The 23,202-nt window shown below is 27.9% G+C and overlaps 4 protein-coding genes across 4 annotated transcripts; 2 read left to right on the forward strand and 2 right to left on the reverse strand.

Moving 5' to 3' along the window:
• The first annotated feature begins 7,826 nt into the window (after positions 1 to 7,826).
• Positions 7,827 to 9,080, forward strand: LOC124935850 (actin-depolymerizing factor 1). The gene is made up of 3 exons (XM_047476283.1): positions 7,827 to 7,979; positions 8,449 to 8,714; positions 8,797 to 9,080. The coding sequence occupies exons 1-3, from the start codon at positions 7,977 to 7,979 to the stop codon at positions 8,945 to 8,947; spliced, it is 420 nt and encodes a 139-aa protein (XP_047332239.1). The 5' UTR covers positions 7,827 to 7,976; the 3' UTR covers positions 8,948 to 9,080.
• A 6,574-nt stretch (positions 9,081 to 15,654) lies between these two features.
• On the reverse strand, positions 15,655 to 17,778 carry LOC124935337 (ring-infected erythrocyte surface antigen-like). The gene is made up of 6 exons (XM_047475776.1): positions 17,655 to 17,778; positions 16,375 to 16,517; positions 16,239 to 16,304; positions 16,077 to 16,133; positions 15,915 to 15,986; positions 15,655 to 15,822 (listed from the first exon to the last, which is right to left on the reverse strand). Exons 1-6 carry the CDS (start codon positions 17,776 to 17,778, stop codon positions 15,655 to 15,657), a joined length of 630 nt encoding a protein of 209 aa, XP_047331732.1.
• Positions 17,779 to 17,788: 10 nt separating this feature from the next.
• LOC124935338 lies at positions 17,789 to 18,172 on the forward strand. The gene has a single exon (XM_047475777.1). The coding sequence runs from the start codon at positions 17,789 to 17,791 to the stop codon at positions 18,170 to 18,172; it is 384 nt and encodes a 127-aa protein (XP_047331733.1).
• A 178-nt stretch (positions 18,173 to 18,350) lies between these two features.
• Positions 18,351 to 22,647, reverse strand: LOC124936211 (short-chain dehydrogenase TIC 32 B, chloroplastic-like). Its single transcript, XM_047476693.1, has 7 exons — positions 22,389 to 22,647; positions 19,438 to 19,669; positions 19,131 to 19,364; positions 18,990 to 19,068; positions 18,841 to 18,925; positions 18,722 to 18,768; positions 18,351 to 18,644 (listed from the first exon to the last, which is right to left on the reverse strand). Exons 1-7 carry the CDS (start codon positions 22,507 to 22,509, stop codon positions 18,471 to 18,473), a joined length of 972 nt encoding a protein of 323 aa, XP_047332649.1. The 5' UTR covers positions 22,510 to 22,647; the 3' UTR covers positions 18,351 to 18,470.
• Positions 22,648 to 23,202: the final 555 nt, after the last annotated feature.

Below are 23,202 nucleotides of genomic sequence, written 5' to 3' on the forward strand. Positions count from 1 at the left end.
TCTTTTTTTTTCTTTCTTTTTTATTCTTAATATTAGGCTATTTTTTATTTATTTTTATTGTAGTCATTTTATATCACTAACCCTAATTATATTGTTTATATTTTAGCCGTTTTCCATCTTTAATAATTTAATTATTTATCATAAATTCAACCCTAATTGTGAAAATCATTTTTTAAGTTAAATTTTAATGCTCTTAAATTAATTTTTTTATTTATTCTTATTCTTATGTTTATCTTCATAATTTTTTTTATTTTAAAATATATCTCATATTTTTTTTCATTATAGAGACATCATACACAATATATCACGAATGGATTAGCTATGATATCAACTGAAAAAGATTGTTTAGACAGTTAGAATATAATGACTTAATTGAAAATTTTATCTCAAAAAATGCAAAAAGGAGTATTTTGTTGAATCTAAGATTGATAAATTATTATGGTATATTTTTTATTTACAATTTATTATATTAATATTTTTGATATATATTTTGAAATATTTGTTTACACTAGTTAATATTGCTATATATATGAATTTATATATTTAATATTTTTTTTATATAATATATCATTATTAAATTTATTTTAATTTTATGGAGCCACAAAATTTGAATTTGCATGGGGCCTCTCAACTCTCGGGGCCGGTCTTGGTCGTGACGATGTCTTAAAAACTATTATTTATTTGATATTTTGTGTATTAAACTCGTATATATATTTTGTATAATAATATGTTCGAAATTTATTAAAATATATAAACTATATAATTAGGGAGTCAAAATGAGTATTTATCACTAATATTCAAATTAGATGACTAGTGTGACAATTATTTAAAATCACTCTCTCGATTTGATTCCTTATAATTAGTTACATTTTTTATATTAATTTTCTTCAAGTTCATATCAATCAATTTTATGTTAAGTACACCATAATTCTAATTTTAATTCATTCAAATAATGATTGTGATTGTGATACATGTGCTACTTCATATGTTCAGGTTTTCATAATCACACTAGCTTGAGTGAACATGATTTATATATATTCCCTTTAAAATATTTAAATTGATTTTTTTTTGTTAATAGGTAATTAAAAATATTGATTATACATTTATCACTAGTCCACAAATTTAGGGAATTAAAGTTGAGGTGAGATTGAAAATATTTGGCGGGCCTGGTTAAAAATATAAAGTAAAAATTATAGATAAAATAGTAAATGAAGGTTGGTTTTGTTTTTTATTTTTATAAGAGAATCAAACAGTGAATTAAATTGAAAATAATTAAGAAATGATAAAAAAAATGTTATATTTCTATCATAAAAAATAAAATTGGGAGTGGGCTGAACCTTATCTAAGAGCCCTCAGTAGATATGCATCTACTAATCACAATCAAGGTATCTTAGGGGATTAAATCCTCTTATATAAAAAAAATATTTTGTAAAAAAAAAATCTCATTGAAATTAGATAAGTCATACCTCTAATAAAATATTATAAACAAAATCAATTGAAAAATATGAGAATAGAAAAGTAAAAATCTTGACATATCAAAAGAATAAAAAATTGCATAAAAGTTTTTATCCTTATTAATATTCCATTTCAACATCAACAAATTTTTTTCTTTATTGAATTTTGAATTGCTTTATATTTTTTTTGCAATTCAAGATTAATTGAAATACAACCTTTTTAAGAAACATATCTTCTTTTTAGATTTTGTAATTAATTACCATCCATATTGAAGCAAAAAAATTACAGCAATCCATAAAAAAAAATATAAAAGGGAAAATACTGATTTAACAAAAGTAACCAAATATACCAATATCTTTAATTTCATTTTATTAATATATATATGTTAATTTAATAATTAATAATATAATATTGCTAAAAAGGTATAAGTATTTTTTTTGTTATTTTAATTAATTAATGGTTAGAGAAAAGCTTTTCTTTATTATTCATTGTATAGTATGTATGTATATATTTACAAGTATTGAGTGATTATTATCACATATTGTAGATCGAGTGAGAGAGAATGGAGTCAAATGGATATAAGGAGAGTGTTAAAAGGCATACCGTTCGTTTGTTCAAATGGAACCAACTGTTCACCGCAATGGTTCAAAGACTGTTGCCGGGATGGGGGGTTGTGGTTTACCACGCAAAAATCACCACTCTTGATCAATCATCTGGAATGTTTCATTCCACCGATGATTACATGGCTTTATTGCTAAATGCATCCGACTTTTTCTCGCGTCCAAGTAGAGCTGTGTTGTTTCTCATAGATCAACTGGAAAACATGAACTTCTCATCGGATACCAAAGTAATCATGGTGGAAGACATATGTTCCTACATCTTTGGTTGCTTTAAGTTAAAACCAGATATGATCCGGTTAGCCAAACATCTTCCTATTATCGTGTCAGATATCCATCTAACGAGGCAAAATGGAGACGAGGATCTAGCTCATGTGGGTAAGCAAAAAAAGGTGTCTTACATGAGTAGCTTTACGGATATTGATGCTGCTCTCAAGAAATATATTTGTAGTTCTCAATTCTTCAATCTTGCTTGGGAAAAGGTACAAACTAGAAACAAAGGACTACTTCGAATACGTCCGGCGTTGAAAGAGAAGAACTATAGATCATCTAAAACTAATGATTTATCATGTTCCATTTGTTTAAAAAAGTACAAGAAAGGAGTGCAATTGATGGTGGGACCTTGCTCACACATGTTTCATAGGTCTTTCCTCTTCAAATGGTTGCCCGGTTCTTGTCCCATGTGTAGGGGATGCTTGACAAAAGAGTTCAGTATCTAGATTAGAACTATTTGGCTTTGTATTCAATAATATTATGGTCTCCATTGAATTTGTAATTTGTTGAGATCAAAATGAATAAGAATCTAGATTTTTTCCGTTTGTTGTTGTTACCTAAATTAATGAGAAACTATATTTTGTAGTTAGTTGTAGTAAGTTAATGAAAATTTTAGTTTTTTGTCGTTTCTATGCAATAATTATTTTTGTTATAGCAATGTTGTCTATTAGTCTAATTAGTTTCTAATCATATAATTTGCACTCACCTAAACAATAATATAGAATTTTAACATATTTTAGAAATAAGCTATTGTCATTTGGTGAATCATTTGAAAAAAAAATATTTATTCATATGAAAATTGTTTCAGAATTGAAAGACTAAACAATATTATAAGATTAAATTCTTAATTTTACATATATTTTAAAGTCTCGTTTAATAATTTAATTACTCTACATCATAGGTATGGAAAAATAAAAAATAAAATATAGTCAAACAGAAATGTGTTAACTTTATAATTATTTTTCTCAATATTTATATATTTCTAAAAAAAAAAGTATTATACCTTTTTCTTTGAAAAAGTATATAATATTTACATACACTGAATAAATTATACTTGTATCTTTTTTAAAATAAAATATTAATTTAATTTAAATTTTGAAGACAAAAGCATTGTATTTGATTTGTGATGAATGATATGTTTACCACTAAACTTTAGTAGAATATTCATTCAGACCACAACAAAATAAATTATTTTTTCACTACTATCAAATTGAAAGAGATTTTACAATACGATGAAGATAAGTCATAATTAAATTTAAATTTAAATTATATTACACAAGGTCTAATACTTATTCTTTATTAGATTTTCTCTAACTCACACGTAATACTTAAACTAAAATTATGTTTTTTTACTACAACACACTCATTCTCAACTGCATTAGTTGTATTCTATTCAATTCTCTATCAAATGAAAGTATATATGCGTTTTTACTGTTCAAAAACTAAAAAAAATAAAATTTTAATTTGGTCATTTAACTTTTAATTTAAAATTGATAAAAAAGCTAAAATATAAAAAATAAAACAATTTTGTGAAAATAAAATACAAAATTAAAAAAGAAACAATAATCCATTACAAGTTACTGAATTAAAAAAGACATTTAGATTATTAATTAAATACTAAAAAAATAAAAATTACATTTTTTCTCACCAGAATTAAAAATATAATAAAAATTAGCGACAGTCAATAAAAATATGATTAATAATTTGATAAATTAGAATAACTCCCTCCAAGATTACTGGAATATTGCGAAAATATACTGTTATAAATGAAAAAATATTAGATTGAATTTGTAAAATTAATAAATATATAAATAATATTGAAAAAATAAAAAAAATGTAAAAAATGATATATTAAAAATATTCTTTTGAGTTAAAATAAGTTTTAGGACTAGTATTTTATTATTATTTATATGATTGATTAACTAATGTATAATTGTTCTTCGTATAAATTAGAACCCACAATTAAAGTTAATTATAAATTCTCTCTAGAAAAGAAACTAATCAACAATTTCTTTTTTTACTTTTCTCATTACAAATGTAAAATTAGTTTTATTCTTCTTTTTATTCATATACAAATCCTATTTTTAATTGATGAATTTATAAAATAGAATTTTCATTCTATAGAAAGAAAAAAAAGTTGTGTACACCAAAATTCAGATGGATGTCATTACTATTAATAATTAGTCAATTTCATTTTTGTTTTTTAGAGGGAGATATTATTTTATGGTAAAAAATTCACTATTTTAGTTATTTCATAAAATAAAAATCGATGCTTATGTTGAATTTCAAGATTTCAATTTTATTAATAAGTACTACATTAAAATAGTTAGGTGGTAAGAGTTGACTTAAAAGACAAAAAAAAACAAGTTCAATTTCAATTGAGCGTTTTAAAATAAAACTAGAAATCATAAATGAGGAGTAGTTTTCTTAATTAAAAAAATATCAATAAGTATATATACTTACTTCACATTTGAAATTGAAAAAAAAAAACTATTTATTTATGAGAAAACGCTAACACCTCTCAAATTATTTGTTAAAAAATATATAAATATAAAAAGATTTGTGGGTATGCTATCTTTTTTTATCTTCGTTAAGATCATATTATTGTATTCATGTTGAAAGTTGAAATTTAGGGTAACAATTATATGTTTATTTGAATTGCTTGAATTTATTAAAAGAATTTTTTTTTTGTAATATAGAGATCTTATCAATATTCATTTTAGAAATTATTCAGATTTCTTTGTTTACATTTTGATATTTTTTTTCAGACTAATTGAATCATTACTTTGTTCTTAAAATATCTCTTTTTAGATTATGCAATTAATTAATGTCCATATTAAATCAAACTACAAATTAATAAATAAATACAATAATCCAGATATATGAAAAAAAAAATGTAATAGAAAATTCATGAATTAATTAATTAAAGAACCAAATACACTATAAATTATTAAATTTTATTTATTATATATATCCGTATCAAATTGATTATTTAATGTAGCTAAACATTTGTATAATTATATTTTAATTTAATTAGCCAGTAGTTAAATTTTCAATATATATATATATATATAATTCATTATCCTGACCCTCCAAAAAAATAAAAATAAAAATTTTATTATAAAGGTGTGATGGAACTTTATTTTTCATTTTTTATATTTAATTTTTTAACTTTTTTTCTATTTTTTTAAAAATAATAATAAAACTTATATTTATTTATATTTTTATTGATTTATTATTTTTTATATTTTTATGTGAAAAAAAATCATCAAATTTTAATTCTAATTAATATATTAGAATATCACAATTTACCAAATTACCTAGACAAATTATTGGACTTGTGGTTTTTTTTATGTAAAGATATGGTCACTCTTCAATCATTCCGAATCTTCTCACGAATTCATGGGCCTGGTTCTCTTTGGGGTTTTTAAAAAATTCATCCCAAATAAATTTTCTAATCAATCAATTATCAACAATCACATCACTCATTTCATTAACCAAAATATTAAAATACTCTCTATTTTAAATTATTATTTTTATTTTATTCATATATATCAATACATTTTAAGTTTTTTTACCAAAAATAATCATCACATCCTTAAAATCATCACCAATCATTACATTTTTCCCTCTTCAGGTTTTTTTTCCCAAATCCGAATAAGGCCTTGGTCTTTGGTTTGGTTGGCCTGATTAATTTTTTTCACACAAATACATATTATATTATATATATTAAATAGGGCAAATTACTTGGGTGGCCCTCGAACTATCTCGATCGCTTACTTTTGGCCCTCAAATTAATTTTTGAAACAAATTGCCCCTTCAACTTTTATAAAGGTCACTAGTGACCCTTCCGTCAACTTTTAGTTAAACTTAACGGTTTAAATTTAAAATATTATTTGTTTATATATTGTCTTTAAACTTATATTTTATATTTATATATATAATTATTAAACCGCTTATATATAATATTATATATATATATATTATTATTAAATTTTATATAATTATTAATTTTTTATATAATAAATAAATAATATATATTATTTATTTTTATCAATATATATATATAATTTATATATATTATCTTTAACTAATTTATATATAATATTCATATAATATATATTTTTTAAAATAATTTAAGTGTTAAAAGTATTTGAGTAGTATTATTTTAACATTTAAATTATTTTTTAAAATATATATTATATAAATTAGTTAAAGATAATATATATAAATTTTATATATATATAGATAAAAATAAATAATATATATTATTTATTTATTATATAAAAGATTTAATAATTATATAAAATTTAATAATATATATATATATATATAATATTATATATAAGCGATTTAATAATTATATATATAAATATAAAATATAAGTTTAAAGATAATATATAAAAAAATAATATTTTAAACTTAAACCGTTAAGTTTAACTAAAAAGTTGACGGAAGGGCCACTAGTGACCTTTATAAAAGTTGAAGGGGCGATTTGTTTTAAAAATTAATTTGTGGGCCAAAAGTGAGCGATCGAAATAGTTTAAGGGTCGCCCAGATTTTTTTTCCAAATCCGAATAAGGCCTTGTCTCTGGTTTGGTTGGCCTGATTAATTTTTTTCATACAAATACATATTATATTATATATATTAAATACAATTAAAGTTCTAAAAAATAATAATAAATAAAAATAAAATAATAAAGTTTTTTTATAAAAAAGTTGGTTTGAACTAATCACTTTTTCCAGATTTTTATTTTTATTTTTACCCATTATTTAATTTAATATATTAAATATTAATTTAATATAAATTTATTTTATAACACATATTTTATTTATTTTAAATGCTTGAATATATATATATATATATTAAATATAATTCTAAAAAAATAATAATAATTTGTTTATTATTTTTTTATAAAAAAATGTGCTTGAACTCCTGATATATTAAATATTAATTAAATATAATATAAATCTATTTTATAACACATATTTTATTTATTTGAAATGCTTAAATAAATATATATTTTCCGATTTTGTCAATTTAGGTCCAAATTTCTAGATATAGTCTTGTTCCTTAGCTATTTATTTTGTTACAACCATTTTAACCATAAACATTCATTTTAATTTATTTATCTTTAAATCTGATTAAAAAATATATATCATAATAAAATAATAAAGTTTTTTTTTTAAGAAGAGAACTTAAGCCTAAGAGCTTGTTTGATTTTAGATTTTTTAAGTTATAAAAAAATCTATTACATTATTATTATTTTAATTTAATTCATTAATTAAAAATACTAAAATATATTTATTTTACTTTTATTAAATTTAAATTTAAAATATAAAAATATAATAATAATTCTTTTACCAGAAATCCCAAATAATTTATTTTTTTATTAATATAAAATATTTGTATAATATGAATTCCAAAAAAAATAATATTTATTTAATCTCAGTCCACTTCAAAGATTTGTAGAGCAATAGAGGAAGGCGGCTAAAGACTTCAAATTTACGTGGCGAACAGCAATAATACCCTTTTCGTACAGTTTCACCCAATAAAAGATTGCCCTCCATTCACTTCTCTCCCCTCCCCTCCCCTGATTTCTCTTTTCATCAATCCAACTTTACTCTCAAATGGTTAGTCTTTTTCGTTCCATTTCCAAGCGTTCCAATTGATTATTCATGTTTTATGCACTGTATTTTGACTTGTTATTCGATGAATCTTATTACCCATATCATTTCTGGCAATAGAAATCAATTTCACCCCTTTTCCAGTCGTTTCTTTTCGTATTCAGTGCCCTAGTTATTTGATTTTTGATGGATCTCATCACTGGAACAATTTCTGTATAGAACCATGGTGTTTTTTTTTTGTAGATCTAATGGGGTGTAACCGCTAAAAAGTTGAGAATCTTCATATCATCTGTATGTTGTTTGATGAATTGCAGTTCATGGGAATTAACACTTTTTGGTTGAATTTGTTGCATTTAGGTTTATTAGATCACTTGGGTAACTGCAGAAATGGAGATTTATGTTACAGAAAATGCATTATGTGTGTTATCTGCAGTTTTCGTGGCTGATTTTGAACTAAAAGTTGATTAATTTACAGGCTAATGCAGTATCTGGAATGGCTGTGCATGATGAATGCAAGTTAAGGTTTCTAGAATTGAAGAAAAAGAGGACCCATAGATTTATAGTTTTCAAAATTGAGGAAAAACAAAAGCAGGTTGTGGTTGAGAAAGTTGGGGAACCTACGAAAAGCTATGAAGATTTCACTGCAAATCTTCCTGCTGATGAATGTCGATATGCTGTTTATGACTTTGATTTTGTGACTTCTGAGAATTGCCAAAAAAGCAGGATATTCTTCATTGCTTGGTATGTAACTATGTATTATTATGTTTCATTTGCATTTGTTTGTTGAAATTTGTGATGTTTGTTTTGTTTTCGATGATATTAGGTCACCTGATATATCTAGGGTTAGAAGCAAAATGATTTATGCTAGTTCGAAGGAGAGATTTAAGAGGGAGCTAGATGGAATTCAAGTGGAACTGCAAGCAACTGATCCAACTGAAGTTGGACTTGATGTTATTCAAAGTCGTGCCAATTGAAAGGATTGCGGTTCTTTTTATCTTTAGAACTTTTGAACACTTATCTGTCATGTACTCATGTTCCTTATCAATTCCATTTGTTAAATACAAACTTATTTCTTCTTTGAATACTAATTTGGGGGTTGTTTCTGCATTAATTTGTTGATATCTCATTTATTCATGTGTTGGTTGGTACTAAACATGTGTTGTCTATTTGAAAATGGATTATTTTGTTACATTATCCCTCAATCACGATTTGTTGGAAAATCGTTACATGGTGTAGTGATAATTCAGATTCCTATGTTTTTGATGGTTTTATGTTAATGTTGTGTGCCTTCTTGAGTATAGTCCAACAATTGGGTTGATTGTGTTATGAGAAGTTAGGGTTCTAAGTTATAATGAAGTAATATATTTCAATTGTTTAGACAATTTGTGATTTCATTTAGAGTACTATACAAAATTAGGTACCCATCTAGAAAGACTGTATGGAGTTGGATTTGGAAATTTATTTTCAAATCGATTTTGAATATATTATTAATTTGTAAGTTAAATTTTGATATTTTATTAGATAAAATATTATCTCTATTTATCAAAGTTATTGATAGTTTTCAAATTTAGTTATGTACTACAAATTTTATATGTTTATAAAGAAAGGTGTCAAATTTATCAGAATAAATAAATTATTCAAATCTAATAACAAACTTATAGTTGGCAAGAGCCCTTGACCTACAAGGCTACAATCTTGTCCAACTATCTGAATTCGAATAAATTATTTATCAAATTTATATGTATTAATCTTAAAAAGTTTTGAAAAATAATTTGATATGAAATTTTAAAAATAAAAACTAAGTTTGGACTAATTAAAATATGAAAATTAGTTTTTTTTAGAAATTACAAAAGAAATATATATATATATATATATATATATATATACAATTTTTATTTTTTAATTATTTTTAACACACGATTTTTTTAATAATATTGAGATATATAATAGTTTAATGATAAAATTAAAAGATAGAGATAATGTTATGTATACATCTAACTAATTTTTTTTTTAATTATTCTCTATCCATTTACTTTTGTTTGAGGTTTTTCTATTTGTTTGAATTTATACTATAAATATATAAAATATTTTTAAAATGTTATAAAATTGTTAATTTGTATTAAAAATAAGCATGAATTTTTCTTATACTTTGTATATTTGTTTTTTATTTTTCTAAATTTTATCGCAACAAAATTTCATAACTTTTTCAATTTTCATTCTCAAATGACAACACACTTGTTTTGTTTTATTTTTAAAAAACAATGTTGTAGACGTTGTCATTTCATTCGTATTTTTCATATTTAGATATTTTGTTTTTGTGATGTATCCTCAAAATTATATTATAATCGGGGAGAAGAAAATATAAGATAATTATATTAAAATATAAATAATACGATAAAAATTATGACATATAAAATAGGGGAAATTTGATGAAATGGCCAGGAGTCTAAATCCAAAAAAAGGATCCCGCCTGATAAACTTTACAAAAAAGAGCCTTTTCGCCCTGCGAAATGTCTGTATTACCTCTCGCGCACCCACTTTACCGCTCATTTACGCAAAATATTACTCTCTCATTTTCATCTAAATCGAGTTTTTGAACTCACGCGATTTAGATGAAGGTGAGAGTGTGGTATTTCGAGTTAATGGAAAGATGTGAAGTACTACTCTCTCACTTCCATCTAAATCGAGTTTTTGAACTCACGCAATTTAGATGAAAGTGAGAGAGTGATATTTTGTGTCTTTCATCGTATATATATTTTATTTTGCCTTACTTTAAAAAAAAAACTTTCCTTTCACGATTCTCGACTCTCTCTCCGACTCTACTTTCAAACTCTACTCCCCTGAAGACCACGACCACGACCAGCAGCAGCTGACGACGATGACTACAACCACGACCTCTCCGTTTGAAGACCCACTACTCTTCGTTCTCAAAATGGGTATGTTTATTTTATGTTATTTAGTGATTATGAACACTAGGTTGGTTATAGTATAGTATAGCTATGTTGTATTCTTAGTTAGTGATTCGATAACTCCTGAATGAATATGAATGAATATGAATAAATACTATGTTATATGAACAAAGACAAATATGACTCATGCGTATTTTGCTCACTCACGCGAAATACTCATTAAGAAGGAGTTTGCTGGTATGTTTCATAGAAATACAATGTGCTAAGAATTTCCCACAAGTTTGCTTCAATGGACCTATTGGATAGGGGGCTCCTATCCCATTATATCCATTACAGCAAACTTCTGGAAATGTTGATGCATTGAATTTCCTGAAACTCTACCAAAAAACTCCTCCTCGGTTATGGTTCACGCCATCTTCAAAAAGAAACAAGCGAAGTAAGTAAAAATCGCGAGTGAGGCAACAACATAACATTACAATACGCATAATTCTTTTAATGTTGTTGAACTATTTTCAATTGCAGCTCAAGTAATTCTTTACTTTGATGGAGAGTGGAAAACTACGGATGATGTTTCTCATTTTGCTGCAAAGTCAAATAGAGGTTTGAATGTTCCCCGAAATTATACTTATGTCCAATTAGTTGATCTAATTTATTCTACTACTAATGTTGACAAATCTAGATATGATTTATTGCTTCAAGACAAGTATAATACTCCGGGCATGAATGTCAAATTTTCTTATATAACTAATATAAAAAACGATGTGGATGTGGAGTTTTTTTTACATGAATCAGTTTCAGTCCACAAACCGCACTCCATTGTGTGTATATTTAGTAGAGAATTCATTACCTAGAAATCTAATAAACCCAACTCAAGAAAGTGTAGTGGTTCCAGAAATTGATGATCCTGACATATTCCCGAAGCAGTGAGAGCTAATCTTTGAAACTCAAAATGACATTGAAGATGAACAATGTTTGTGTCTAAATGAGGGGATGATGATTGGGTTCCTATTATCCAACCTGGTAGTGTTTCTTGGGTTCCTATTACCCAACCAAGCAGTGCTTGGGTTGCTTGTACGAATCCAAGCAGTGCTTGGGTTTCTAGGATTGGGCTCCAACCAAGCTGTAGTGATTGAGTTGCTAGTAACATACCAAACATTGAAAATCCGATACCTGAGTCATTAACTTGCAAAATTGAAGAGTTCGTTGTTTGAGAATAAAAAAGAACTTTAATTGAGGTTACATAAATATGCGACGGCTAATCATTTTGAATTCAAGGTGACGAAGTCAGAAAAAGATATTTGGGTGGTGAAATATTTGGATTAGAATTGCAAGTGGAGATTGCGTGCTATGAAAGGAAAATCCTTGGAAATGTTTGAGATTCATAAATTTGTAAAAGATCATACATGTTCAATTGTGATGAGGCGAGAGAATGAAAGACAAACATCATCATGGGTTATTGGGGAATGCATGAAGAGTAAGTACATTGACCATCACCATGACCATATGCCTAAGAAAATAATGGAAGACATGCATAGAAGTTATGGAATAAAGATGAGTTATAATAAGGCTTGGAGGTCCAGGGAAAATACTTTAATGACGATGCGATGACTTTAGAGGATTTTTATGGTAAATTGTCATCATACCTCTAGATGTTGGAGATGAATAATCTGGGTGCCATAACAGACATCCAGACGCATGAGCACGGCCATTTCAGATATATGCTCATGTCCTTAGGCCTCTCAATTAGGGGTTTCAGAACCAGTTGACGTCCTGTATTGTGCATCGATGTCAATTTTCTTAAGCATAAGGTTAGAGGTCAACTATTGGTGGCTATAACATTGGATGTAAATGAGCAACTATATCATATTACTTTTGACGTCGTTGATTTAGAGAATAATAACTCTTGGACATATTTAATGCAACAACTAAGAGTGGCAATTGGATCAGTTCAGGATCTCGTCTTCGTATCCGATAGACACCCAAATATTGTTAATGCATTGTGCTCAGTTTTTCCAGAAGCATATCACGGTGCATGCACATACCACATCAAAATGAATATAATGACCAAATTTAAAAATGATTATTGTCATGCACAATTTGAATTGGCTTCTCGTGCATACACCGTCCCAATGTTTAATCATTTTTTTGACAAGATTAGGATTAATGACCCTCATATAACTATCTATTTGGAAGATATTGGGATGGAGAGAAGGACTCGTGCATTTTTACCCGGTAAATGATACAATCAAATGACAAATAATTACACTGAGAGATTTAATAGTCAGAGTAGGGAAGCTAGAAAATATCTCATATCAACCTTAGTTGACTATTTAAGATTCACAATACAACAATGGCATCATAATAGAAGAGAAAAAGCGGATAATCACAAAGAACGTTTATCTCAATATTATGAAAAGTTATTACGTGAGCAAGCTGAGAAGACCATACTATATAACGTCAATTCACTAAACCGATTCGATATTTATGTGCATGACGATGAATCTCATTTTAAAGTTAACTTACACGAAATGACTTATAGTTGTAGAGTATTTGATGTATTTAGTCTTCCTTGAACTCATGCCCTGACTGTTGCCCGTATACGAAAATTGAATCTCTATGACTTCTGCTCAAGGTACAATTAGTTATTTTTAATCTATCTATCTAACCAATTGTTCACATGTTTAATCGTTATCTTTTTCAGGTATTACTCAACTGAAATATGGTTGAATGCATATTCGGAGACATGTTATCCTGTTGGTGATGAAGAAGAATGGGATATTCTGGAAATTATCAAACAACACGTCTGCCTAAAACCACCTGTTAAGGTGAAGAAAGGACAGCCAACAACAAATCGTATGTCATCCCAAGGTGAGACTCGTAAGGTCCGAAGACGATGCAGCTCATTTGGTGGTCAAAGTCATAACAGGGCAACATGAAAATCAGTGATGTCTGCACCATCTACTGCAAGAGTATCATCTCAGCAGTAGCATCAACCATTATCTCAACAACAACCATCATCATCTTAGCATCAACAGCCATCATCTCAGCAGCATGTTGAATAATTCTATTTTCAACAAAATGTTCTAAGTTTACTTCAACCAAAATAATGTTCTAAGTTAATTCAACAAAGATAATGTTATATTGTATGAATAATTGTATTGTATGAAACATTGTTATTTATTTCAGCAGGTTGAGCAAACAATGAATCACGCATATTGGACCAAATGCTCGAATTGTAGCTGTAGGGTATTAGAACAAATGTTCGAATTATACCTATAATATTCAGTATTGTTAACAAAAGTCTAAACAAAAGGATTGAGATTAGACCAAATGCTCGAAATACATCAAATGCTCGAATTAGACCCAATGCTCGAATTAGACCCAAATGCTCGAATTAGACTCAAATGCTCGAATTAGACCATAATATTCAGTATTACATAATTAATGATGATAAACCATAATATTCAGTATTACAACAATAATGTGATTTGTTTCAACATATTACAACTATCATCACATAACTCTAAAATATTACAAGAATAACACTTCATGGCTCTAAAATTTGGTGGAACAACCTGACTACCCACTTTTCTCTATAAAATTTCATCTTATCTGATATGCAATTTTCTAGACCAAGTTTAGCAGTCAGGTACTCTATATACATTAATACAAAAATGCCACAGTCCCCACTTATTATTGCTTTTGGTACTTTTGGATGTGAGATTCTACAAATGTTAAAGTCTTCATTGTCATGTTAGGATACCTGGAAATTTGAACTAGAGACATTGTTTTATGAAGAAAGAGTGGCAACATTTTACACATGGGTATCATGAATTCTGCAAAATTGTCATCATTGAAAATAGACTGATCGTAATCATATATGTCAATTCTCCATTCTTTCATTCGCAAAACACATAGTACCCAATGCTTCAAGCCAAGGTTGAGGGGGAAGTAAATGTCATCAACAATGCTCAACGTGAGCATATGTCTTTCTTCCTTACCCCAATAGTACTCATAAAATGATACATCAAAATCATGGCCTCCTGGCTTATTAACATCAGCAGAATCAACAACAAATTGTTTATAGTGTGATGTAAATAAAGGGGCAAGATGACAATCTGTGATGGTGAAATCCTTCGTGTACGTCTTAGGGTAGGTGATTGCTCTTTTTCTTAGCAGAGCACATCCGACATTGATCTTCACATCAGTTAGCCACCTAGTTGTCCTCAGCATTGTATTGAAGAATTTAAAGCCTACAGTGCCAATACAAAGCTCCACCTGTTTACATTTACTTTTTTCCGTAACTCTGTCATCAACTCTTTCTGCAGTTTCAGATCAAATTTTTCCATAGAATCGACAATGATTGGATCTTTGACCCTCATTTTTATTCGACCAGGATCGGTGTAAGGACTAAGTAATACTTTCGACCTCAAGCTCTTTCTCTTAAATTGGACATGGGCTGCATCGTCCAATACCACCACATCCTCCTCCACCTTCTGCTTGTCCTTATTCTGCACTTTGTCTTCCTTCTTTTCCACAAACACATCATCCTCCACATTTTACACATTCTGCATGTCTTCCTTCTTCTCTAAATTCTATACAAACACATCATCCTCCACCTTCTTCTGCACCAACTTCTTCTATGCCAACTTCTTCTTCTTCTGCACCACCTTCTTCTGCACCACCTTGTCTTCCTTCTTGTCCATAAACACATCACCCCCCACCTTCTTCTTCTGCACCACCTTCTTATTATGCACCTTGTCTTCCTTCTTCTACATCACATTGTCTTCCTTCTTCTCAATCTTCTCCACAAACAAATCTTCCTCCACCTTTTGCACATTCTGCATGTCTTCCTTCTTCTCTAAATTCTGTACAAACACATCATCCTTCTTCTCATTGACCACATTGTCTTTTTCATTCTTCTCCTCCACAAGCCCATGCTAAAAAAAGACAAAATTATTGAGATTACATCAAATGTTCGAAATAGACCAAATGGTCGAAATACATTATTAAATGCTCGAATTAGACATACCTCAATATTCTCATTCACCAGCACATCATCCTCCACTACATCCTCATTCTTCTTCTCCTCCATAAGTCCATCCTTAAAAAAAGATAAAATGATTGAAATTACATCAAATTCTCGAAATAGACCAAATGCTCGAAATACATCAAATGCTCGAATTATACATACCTCAATATTCTCATTCACCAACACATCATCCTCCACCACATCCTCATTCTTCTTCTCCTCCACAAGCCCATCCTTAAAAAAAGACAAAATGATTGAGATTACATCAAATGCTCGAAATAGACCAAATGCTCGAAATGCATCAAATGCTCGAATTAGACATACCTCAATATCCTCATTCACCAGCACATCATCCTCCACCACAAGCCCATTATTGTTTTTTTCATTCAACTTTCATACATTGTCTTTTTCATTCAACCAAAGGTGGACATTCTTCAACTTGATTGAAAATAGTTTCCACCGTAGGGAATTTCCCGAAATTCAGGCCTATGACCAATGCAAACTCCTTCATCCTGAAGCACAACTCCTCTCCATTCACGAGGAACTTCATCTTCATAGAATTTGAGTTACTCTTCCTGAGGAGCATTGTATGTATTATCGTTCCTAAGAATCGTAGTAACGTGGATCATTTGAATAAGAATTGGAATTGAATTTGCTCTACCCTTTCCATTATATCCATTGCAACAAATTTGGTGGCAATGTTTAAGATATTGGTTTTTCATTAGACCCTACTAGCAAACTCAGGAATTATGGACTCCATGTACAAAAAAAAAGGAACAACATTCGAGTAAGCAACTCCAGAACATTATATAATTACCTAAACTATAAAACATAACAACTCAAGTAAGCAACATCAAAGAATATACGAGGAAAGCAACATATAGGTATAATGCTCGTGAAATAGCAATTTGCGGTTATTAAAAACCCTAAACCATGCATGCATACATAATAAGAACACTAATATAATACTAGTGAGTGAAAGAACATTGGATAAGCAACATCATATACACACATGAACCCTAAAAGCTACATAAACCCTAAAAGATAAGGATTATACATCAATATCCATCAATATAAACCGATAGAATAATGAGAACATTATAGATTAAACATAAACTTTAAACCCTAAACTCACCTAAATATATGATCGAAGAGACGAATGATGATGAGAGTTGATCGATGATGTTGAATGAAGTTGGATGATGATGAGAGTTGTAAATACGAAGTTGGAAGTTGGAGAGTCGTGAATAGAAAAGTGAGAGAGTCAAGAGAGAGTCGAGTGAAAGGAAAGATTTTTTTTTAAATGAGGGGGGCAAATAAAATATATATACGATGAATTTCATCTAAATCGCGTGAGTTCAAAAACTCGATTTAGATAAAAAGTGAGAGAGTGGTATTTCTTGTAAATGAGCGGTAAAACGCAGGACGAAAATGCCCTTTTTGCAAAGTTTATCCGGGAATTTTTTTTAGATTTAAACCCCCTTATAATGACCCTTTCATCAAATTTCCCTATAAAATAGGATAATTTATTTATTTTTTTTAAATTTAATGGTTGAGTTCAAACTTTGTCAACAATTTATCTGACTGGTTAAATAAATAAGATATATTTTATTTCAAAATTTTGACTTTTAAATATAATTGATTATTCTAATTAAAATAATTAAAATATAAGAGATGATGACAAATTTGACAAAAATGGCGGGGTTAGTTAAAGAGTAGTTCACCCTCTCTCTCTCTAACTTTCAGCATCGTGGTCCGTCTTCTTCTCCGCAGCAGTTGAGATTAGGTTCATCTCTACCACCATAATATCAAACCCTAAATCTTCAATCATATTCCCTTCAATATGGACTCTAATCCTCCTCATCTTAATCAACATGAGATTAAGATTCTCTTTCTTCACTTCCACCTTGGATCGATTCATTGACCAGAGGCCGATTCTCACCTACGCCGCCATCTGGACTTCAATCCTTATAGCTACGGTTTCCGCCGCCTCATTCGCGCCTGAAATGGCTTTCCTATGGGCGATCAATCCGAATTCCTCCTTCTCAACTCTCTGTGGATCTGGATTCGGACCGTCCGGTTCAGTACGTGTTCCAATCGACCTTCCTGGCGAAATCCTATGCATTCCGCCTCACATGTTGCAGCGCACGAAAGTAGACGTGGTTGTTCCGCCGATATTCGCCGCAACAATGGTTGCCGCCTCCGCTTTTGCAGTCCGAGCGCTTGGATTGTGGGAAGTAGCCGATGAATTTCATTGATGATCAATCAGTTAATCACGGTTAGGGTTTCAAAATCGATTCATATTTAATCTTATTATTATTATTATGTTTGACAATATCTTGAGCAATTGAAATATCTTAATTCAGTTTTTTGATTGTATATATACGCTTTGACTGGTAATTAAAATCATGTATTCTTGATCTGTGCAATAAGATATGAGCAGTTGATGACTTGATCATTTCACTTCATAAAGAACAAATGTAGCACATATTAATTAAGAAATTGACTGAATCCAAACATAAATAGAAATTAGGCATCCATCCCATATCATATATATCAAGCTTTGTCCTTTGAATTAACCAACTGGTTGCTGAAATCCCATAGTTTCTTTGCTAATACTTCGTCTGTTCCATAACTACTGCTTGTGCTTTCATTGCAATCCGAATAATACCTTCCTGTCACCCCCTCCAGTTGTGGGTGTAGCGCCAAATAGCAGGTTGTGGCTGCCCCCTGAAATTAATAGCTTGTTTCATATAGGGTTTTTTCTAAAAGAATGTAAACAGGATCATCTGAAATGATTTTCTTACCTGTGGCACAGTCTTCCATAGGTGATAGGAGAAAAACTTCAAAAATCCTGCAGTTTAGAACCATTAAGAAAAGGGAGAAGGATAATAATAAGGTGGGGTGAGGTGAGGTGAGGACTTACTCATCAAAAAGTATGTATGCTGCATTAGGTTTGTCATGATTAAGCCAGGATGTAGTGAATTGACTGTAATGTTGGCTCCTTCTTCCTGATAATTATATATGTTTGATCAGAATCGAATAGAATTTCATTAAGTTAGGTAGATAGATTACCTGAAGACGACGAGATAACTCATTGGCATGCAATATGTTGGCTAGTTTTGATTGACCATATGCCTTCTTATCAGAATACCTGTAAATTTCATCAAGTATGTTAATATATGTTCTTCAGCACTTAAATAGTAGGTACCTTACCTGTTAGGATCATTAATATGATCAAACAATATCCCTCCCCAGTAAGTATGAATGTGAGCAACAGATGATAAATTTACAATCCTTCCCTGAATACCACTGTTCTTAGCGGTTTCCTTCATTTTGTCTAGGAGCAAATTCGTCAATAGAAAATGACCCAAATGGTTTGTTGCAAATTGAAGCTCAATTCCATCTACTGTAAGCTCGAATGGGCAGAACATGATTCCAGCATTGTTTCTGAAAAATGACCATCTTTTAGACTCATAATTCATTAGTCCTTATTAAGAATTAGAGTAGATTATTTACTTACATCAAGATGTTAAGGGGAAGGTTTAGAGCAATGAATTCTTTAGCGAAGTTTTTTATGGAATTGATGGAACAAAGGTCGAGTGTTAGGATATCGACACGAGCAGATTCGTTGTCTTTAAGGATACTCTCTTTGGCTTGTTTTGCTGCTTCGATGTTTCTTGCTGCGATTATGACATGAGCATTTCTTAAAGCCAAAACTCTTGCTGTCTCTAGCCCAATCCCACTTGAACCTCCTATATTAAGTAATTGATTAGTTTCAATTGCAATTTTTTATAAGCTGTCACAAATCAAATTGAAATAATACAGTTTTATTATTGCTGATTTTCTATTTATGTTTAAAAATAAATAAATTAAAGTTTATGTTAAATAGTAATGAAAATAATAATTGAATAATAAATTATTTGAAAAATAATTCTAAATAAAAACAAACACAAATATCGATGTAAGATATTGAATTTTTTAAATGAATTTAAAATCTGACACAAGAAGACTGATAGATGATCATTTATTACCAAAACCGATAATTCTATTTTTGGAAATAGTAAGATTTGTCAGATGACTCAAATCATATGATTTTATAAGTTTAGTCTTTTTTGATTTAACTTTTGTTTGTTTGAAAAGTTAATTATTTTTTTTAAATCTCTTTTTTAAAATTTATAGCAAATAAAATTTTGAAATAATTCATATGTTGTTTACCTAATTAATGATTTGTTAGGATTTTGTTATTTCTTTTTTAACAAAAAAAATGTGTTATTTAAATTTATTTTTATTAAAATGTATTTTTTATTTAAAATTTAAATTTAATAAAAATAAAATGAAGATAATTTGATATTTTCTTTGATAAATTTTTAAATAATTTAATAGTTAAAAGGATAATAATATGATAAAGAAATATTTTTACAAAATTTAAAAAGAATTTAAAATATCAAAACTACCTCTAAATAGTTGAATTTTATAATCATTAAACAACAATAAATATTTAAAAATTATAAATAATAAATATTTTTAAGATGGAAAAGTCTTACTTACCTTACACCAATTTATTATATACAGCTATTATTATATTATTTTATAACTCAATAATTAATCAATTAAATAAATTGAAATAGATTATTTAAAAATTTTAAATTGAAATAGATGATTTAAATTTTTTAAATTAATATTAACGATTTGATTTGATTATGCATTTCGTTTATATAAACAAATGAGATTGAACTCACACTTATCACAACTTATTATGTGGAAATTTTATTTTATTATGTTCAATATCAAACCAGGCCTTATAAGTCAGCATCAAACAAGTCCTAGGCCTTTTGTTTGATGAAAGAGTTTTTAATAAAAATTTAGTTTTTATCTCAAAACTCAAACATTTTATTAATCATCAAATCAAATAATTTTATCATATAAATACCAAAATTACCTTTTAATTTTATCCTCTCTTTAAATCATTATTCTCTCACTTACACCATATCCTCTAGAATTAAAGAATAAATTAATTTTCTAATTTTAAAAACCAATTTTTTTCTAGTTTTTATCAAACAATTTTTTTTCCTAAAAACCCAAAATCAAGTAAAACCTAAAAAAACTCCTCAAATAAACCCCTAGAAACAGTGCTTAAGATAGCTAAACAAATTGTCATTATTTTTGAGAAACACATATCATGTCTCTTTCACCTAACAAAGAAAATAAAGAAGAGCACATGGCATGTTTTCAAGAAAATCAAATTCATACTATTTGTTTGATTTGATGTATGATATTTAGAGATTATATGAAAAATCAAATCAACTCAATATTAGAAAATAATCATTTAATATTTTAACAAATTTTTGATTAATAATATGTTTGATAATTAAATAAAAAGTGATATATATATAATAGGCTTTAAGATAGAATGGAAGTGTCATTCTAGCTTTTTTATATTAAAAAGGAAATTATAATTCATTCAAATACTATATTTTTTTATTATTTTTACTAGATTCTATAATGTCAAATTCAAACTAAGATAAGTTCTAGTCTATTCCATTTAGGTTACCCAAATAAATTTCCAAACATCTCAATAAAAACTAAAAAAAACATTTAGATTGAAAGAATTCCAACACCAAAAATGAAATCTTTTCATTTTTGAAGCTATAATTCTACCATCTGATAATTTTTCTATAGGGTGATTGTTGGATTATATACTTTTATTGAAGTTTGTTTAATTCATTTTTATTTTTTTTAATAGTATAAAATAATTTAATTCATGACAATTTTGTTGTAGTTTTTATTTTTCTAAAAAGTGAAGACCGAGATCTATTATTTTGTAAAAAAAAATTTTGTTAGTTGAAAAATATTAATTTGCTTATATACGTAGAGTTGTTTCAAAATAGTTAATTTCGTTATCTTTCGTGTTCGTGTTTTTTATTATTTTGTCTTTATACTCAAATGACTCTAATTTATATTATTATTTTATTTTTATACTTAAACGACTCTAATTTATATTATATTGGTTTAATTCTTTCATTTTTTTTTATTTTAATAGTTATAACATCTAGTTTTACCATGATCTTCAAATGAATAATGTATGTAACATTAAAATGTGACATTTAACTATCAAAAACATATTAAACACATAAAAATATTAAAAAGAAAAAAAAGCACACACATGTATAAACCAGTAAAGATTATAGTGTAACATAAAAATTAAAAAAAAAATTAATAATTAGTTAAAACTAATATCTTAATATTATCTTCATTCATAAATAATCTTAATTAAAATCTAATAACTTTTCAAAAATAACTCTTGATTCATATACACTTGATCATCAACCACATCTTTCCTTCTTCAACCAAAATATCTTAAATGGTTAATATCATTTTATCCATATATATAATCTATTTTCTTAATAACCCTAAACCCTAAACCAAATCAGATTAGTGTGTGTGAGAGAGAGAGAAAGATAGAGAACTAACCAGTAACAATGGCGGTGAGAGAAGTGGCATCAATCCCTTCTGTAACTTGTTCAGAAGTTGAAGATGATCCAAACCCACTTGGGCCAGAAATTCCTGTAACCAATCTGAACATATTCATCATTTTATAAATTATATATCATCTATCGCTTAATTGCTTCTGCAGATGAATGATGAATGATGATCAAAATCTATATATATAAGATATTTTGGTGCATGCACGTATAATTAAAGAGAGGATTGATTATTGATTGAAGATTGAAAGCAAAGAGATAGATGGATTTATTTTATAAGTAAAATATATTATTGGGAAACGTTAGAAAATAAATGATAAATCTAATAAGATGATTTTAATGGCGGGTCGGTGACCGTTATTAATGCTATCACCTAACAACTACTTACTCTCTTTCTCACATTATTGTCATTTTCACTTCTTTCATTTTAATTCATTATTTATTATTATTATTATTAAAGAAATGTAGTACAAAGCATAAAACATATAAAGAGATCTATGAGTTTGTCTTAATACATATTTGGTTATTTGAGTTTATATTAAGTTTTGATTTTGATTTTTTTTAAAAAGAAAGAAATTTTGAAGTTAGGAAGATAGAATGACTCCACCGTTAATTAAGATGACAATGAGACAATTCGGGTCAATTAGGAAGTGGTATCATGTCCTCGCCTTATCCCCGAACCTCTATCATCTTGTCCCGATTCTAATGGAGATTTTTATTATATACCATTTTCGACCCGATTGGGGAAAGGGATTCCTCGCGGTGCATCAACAAAAAAAAATTAATGCTATTTGAAGAGCTGA

This window comes from Impatiens glandulifera, chromosome 4 (assembly GCF_907164915.1).
Source record: "Impatiens glandulifera chromosome 4, dImpGla2.1, whole genome shotgun sequence".
Classification (NCBI taxonomy): Eukaryota; Viridiplantae; Streptophyta; class Magnoliopsida; order Ericales; family Balsaminaceae; genus Impatiens; species Impatiens glandulifera.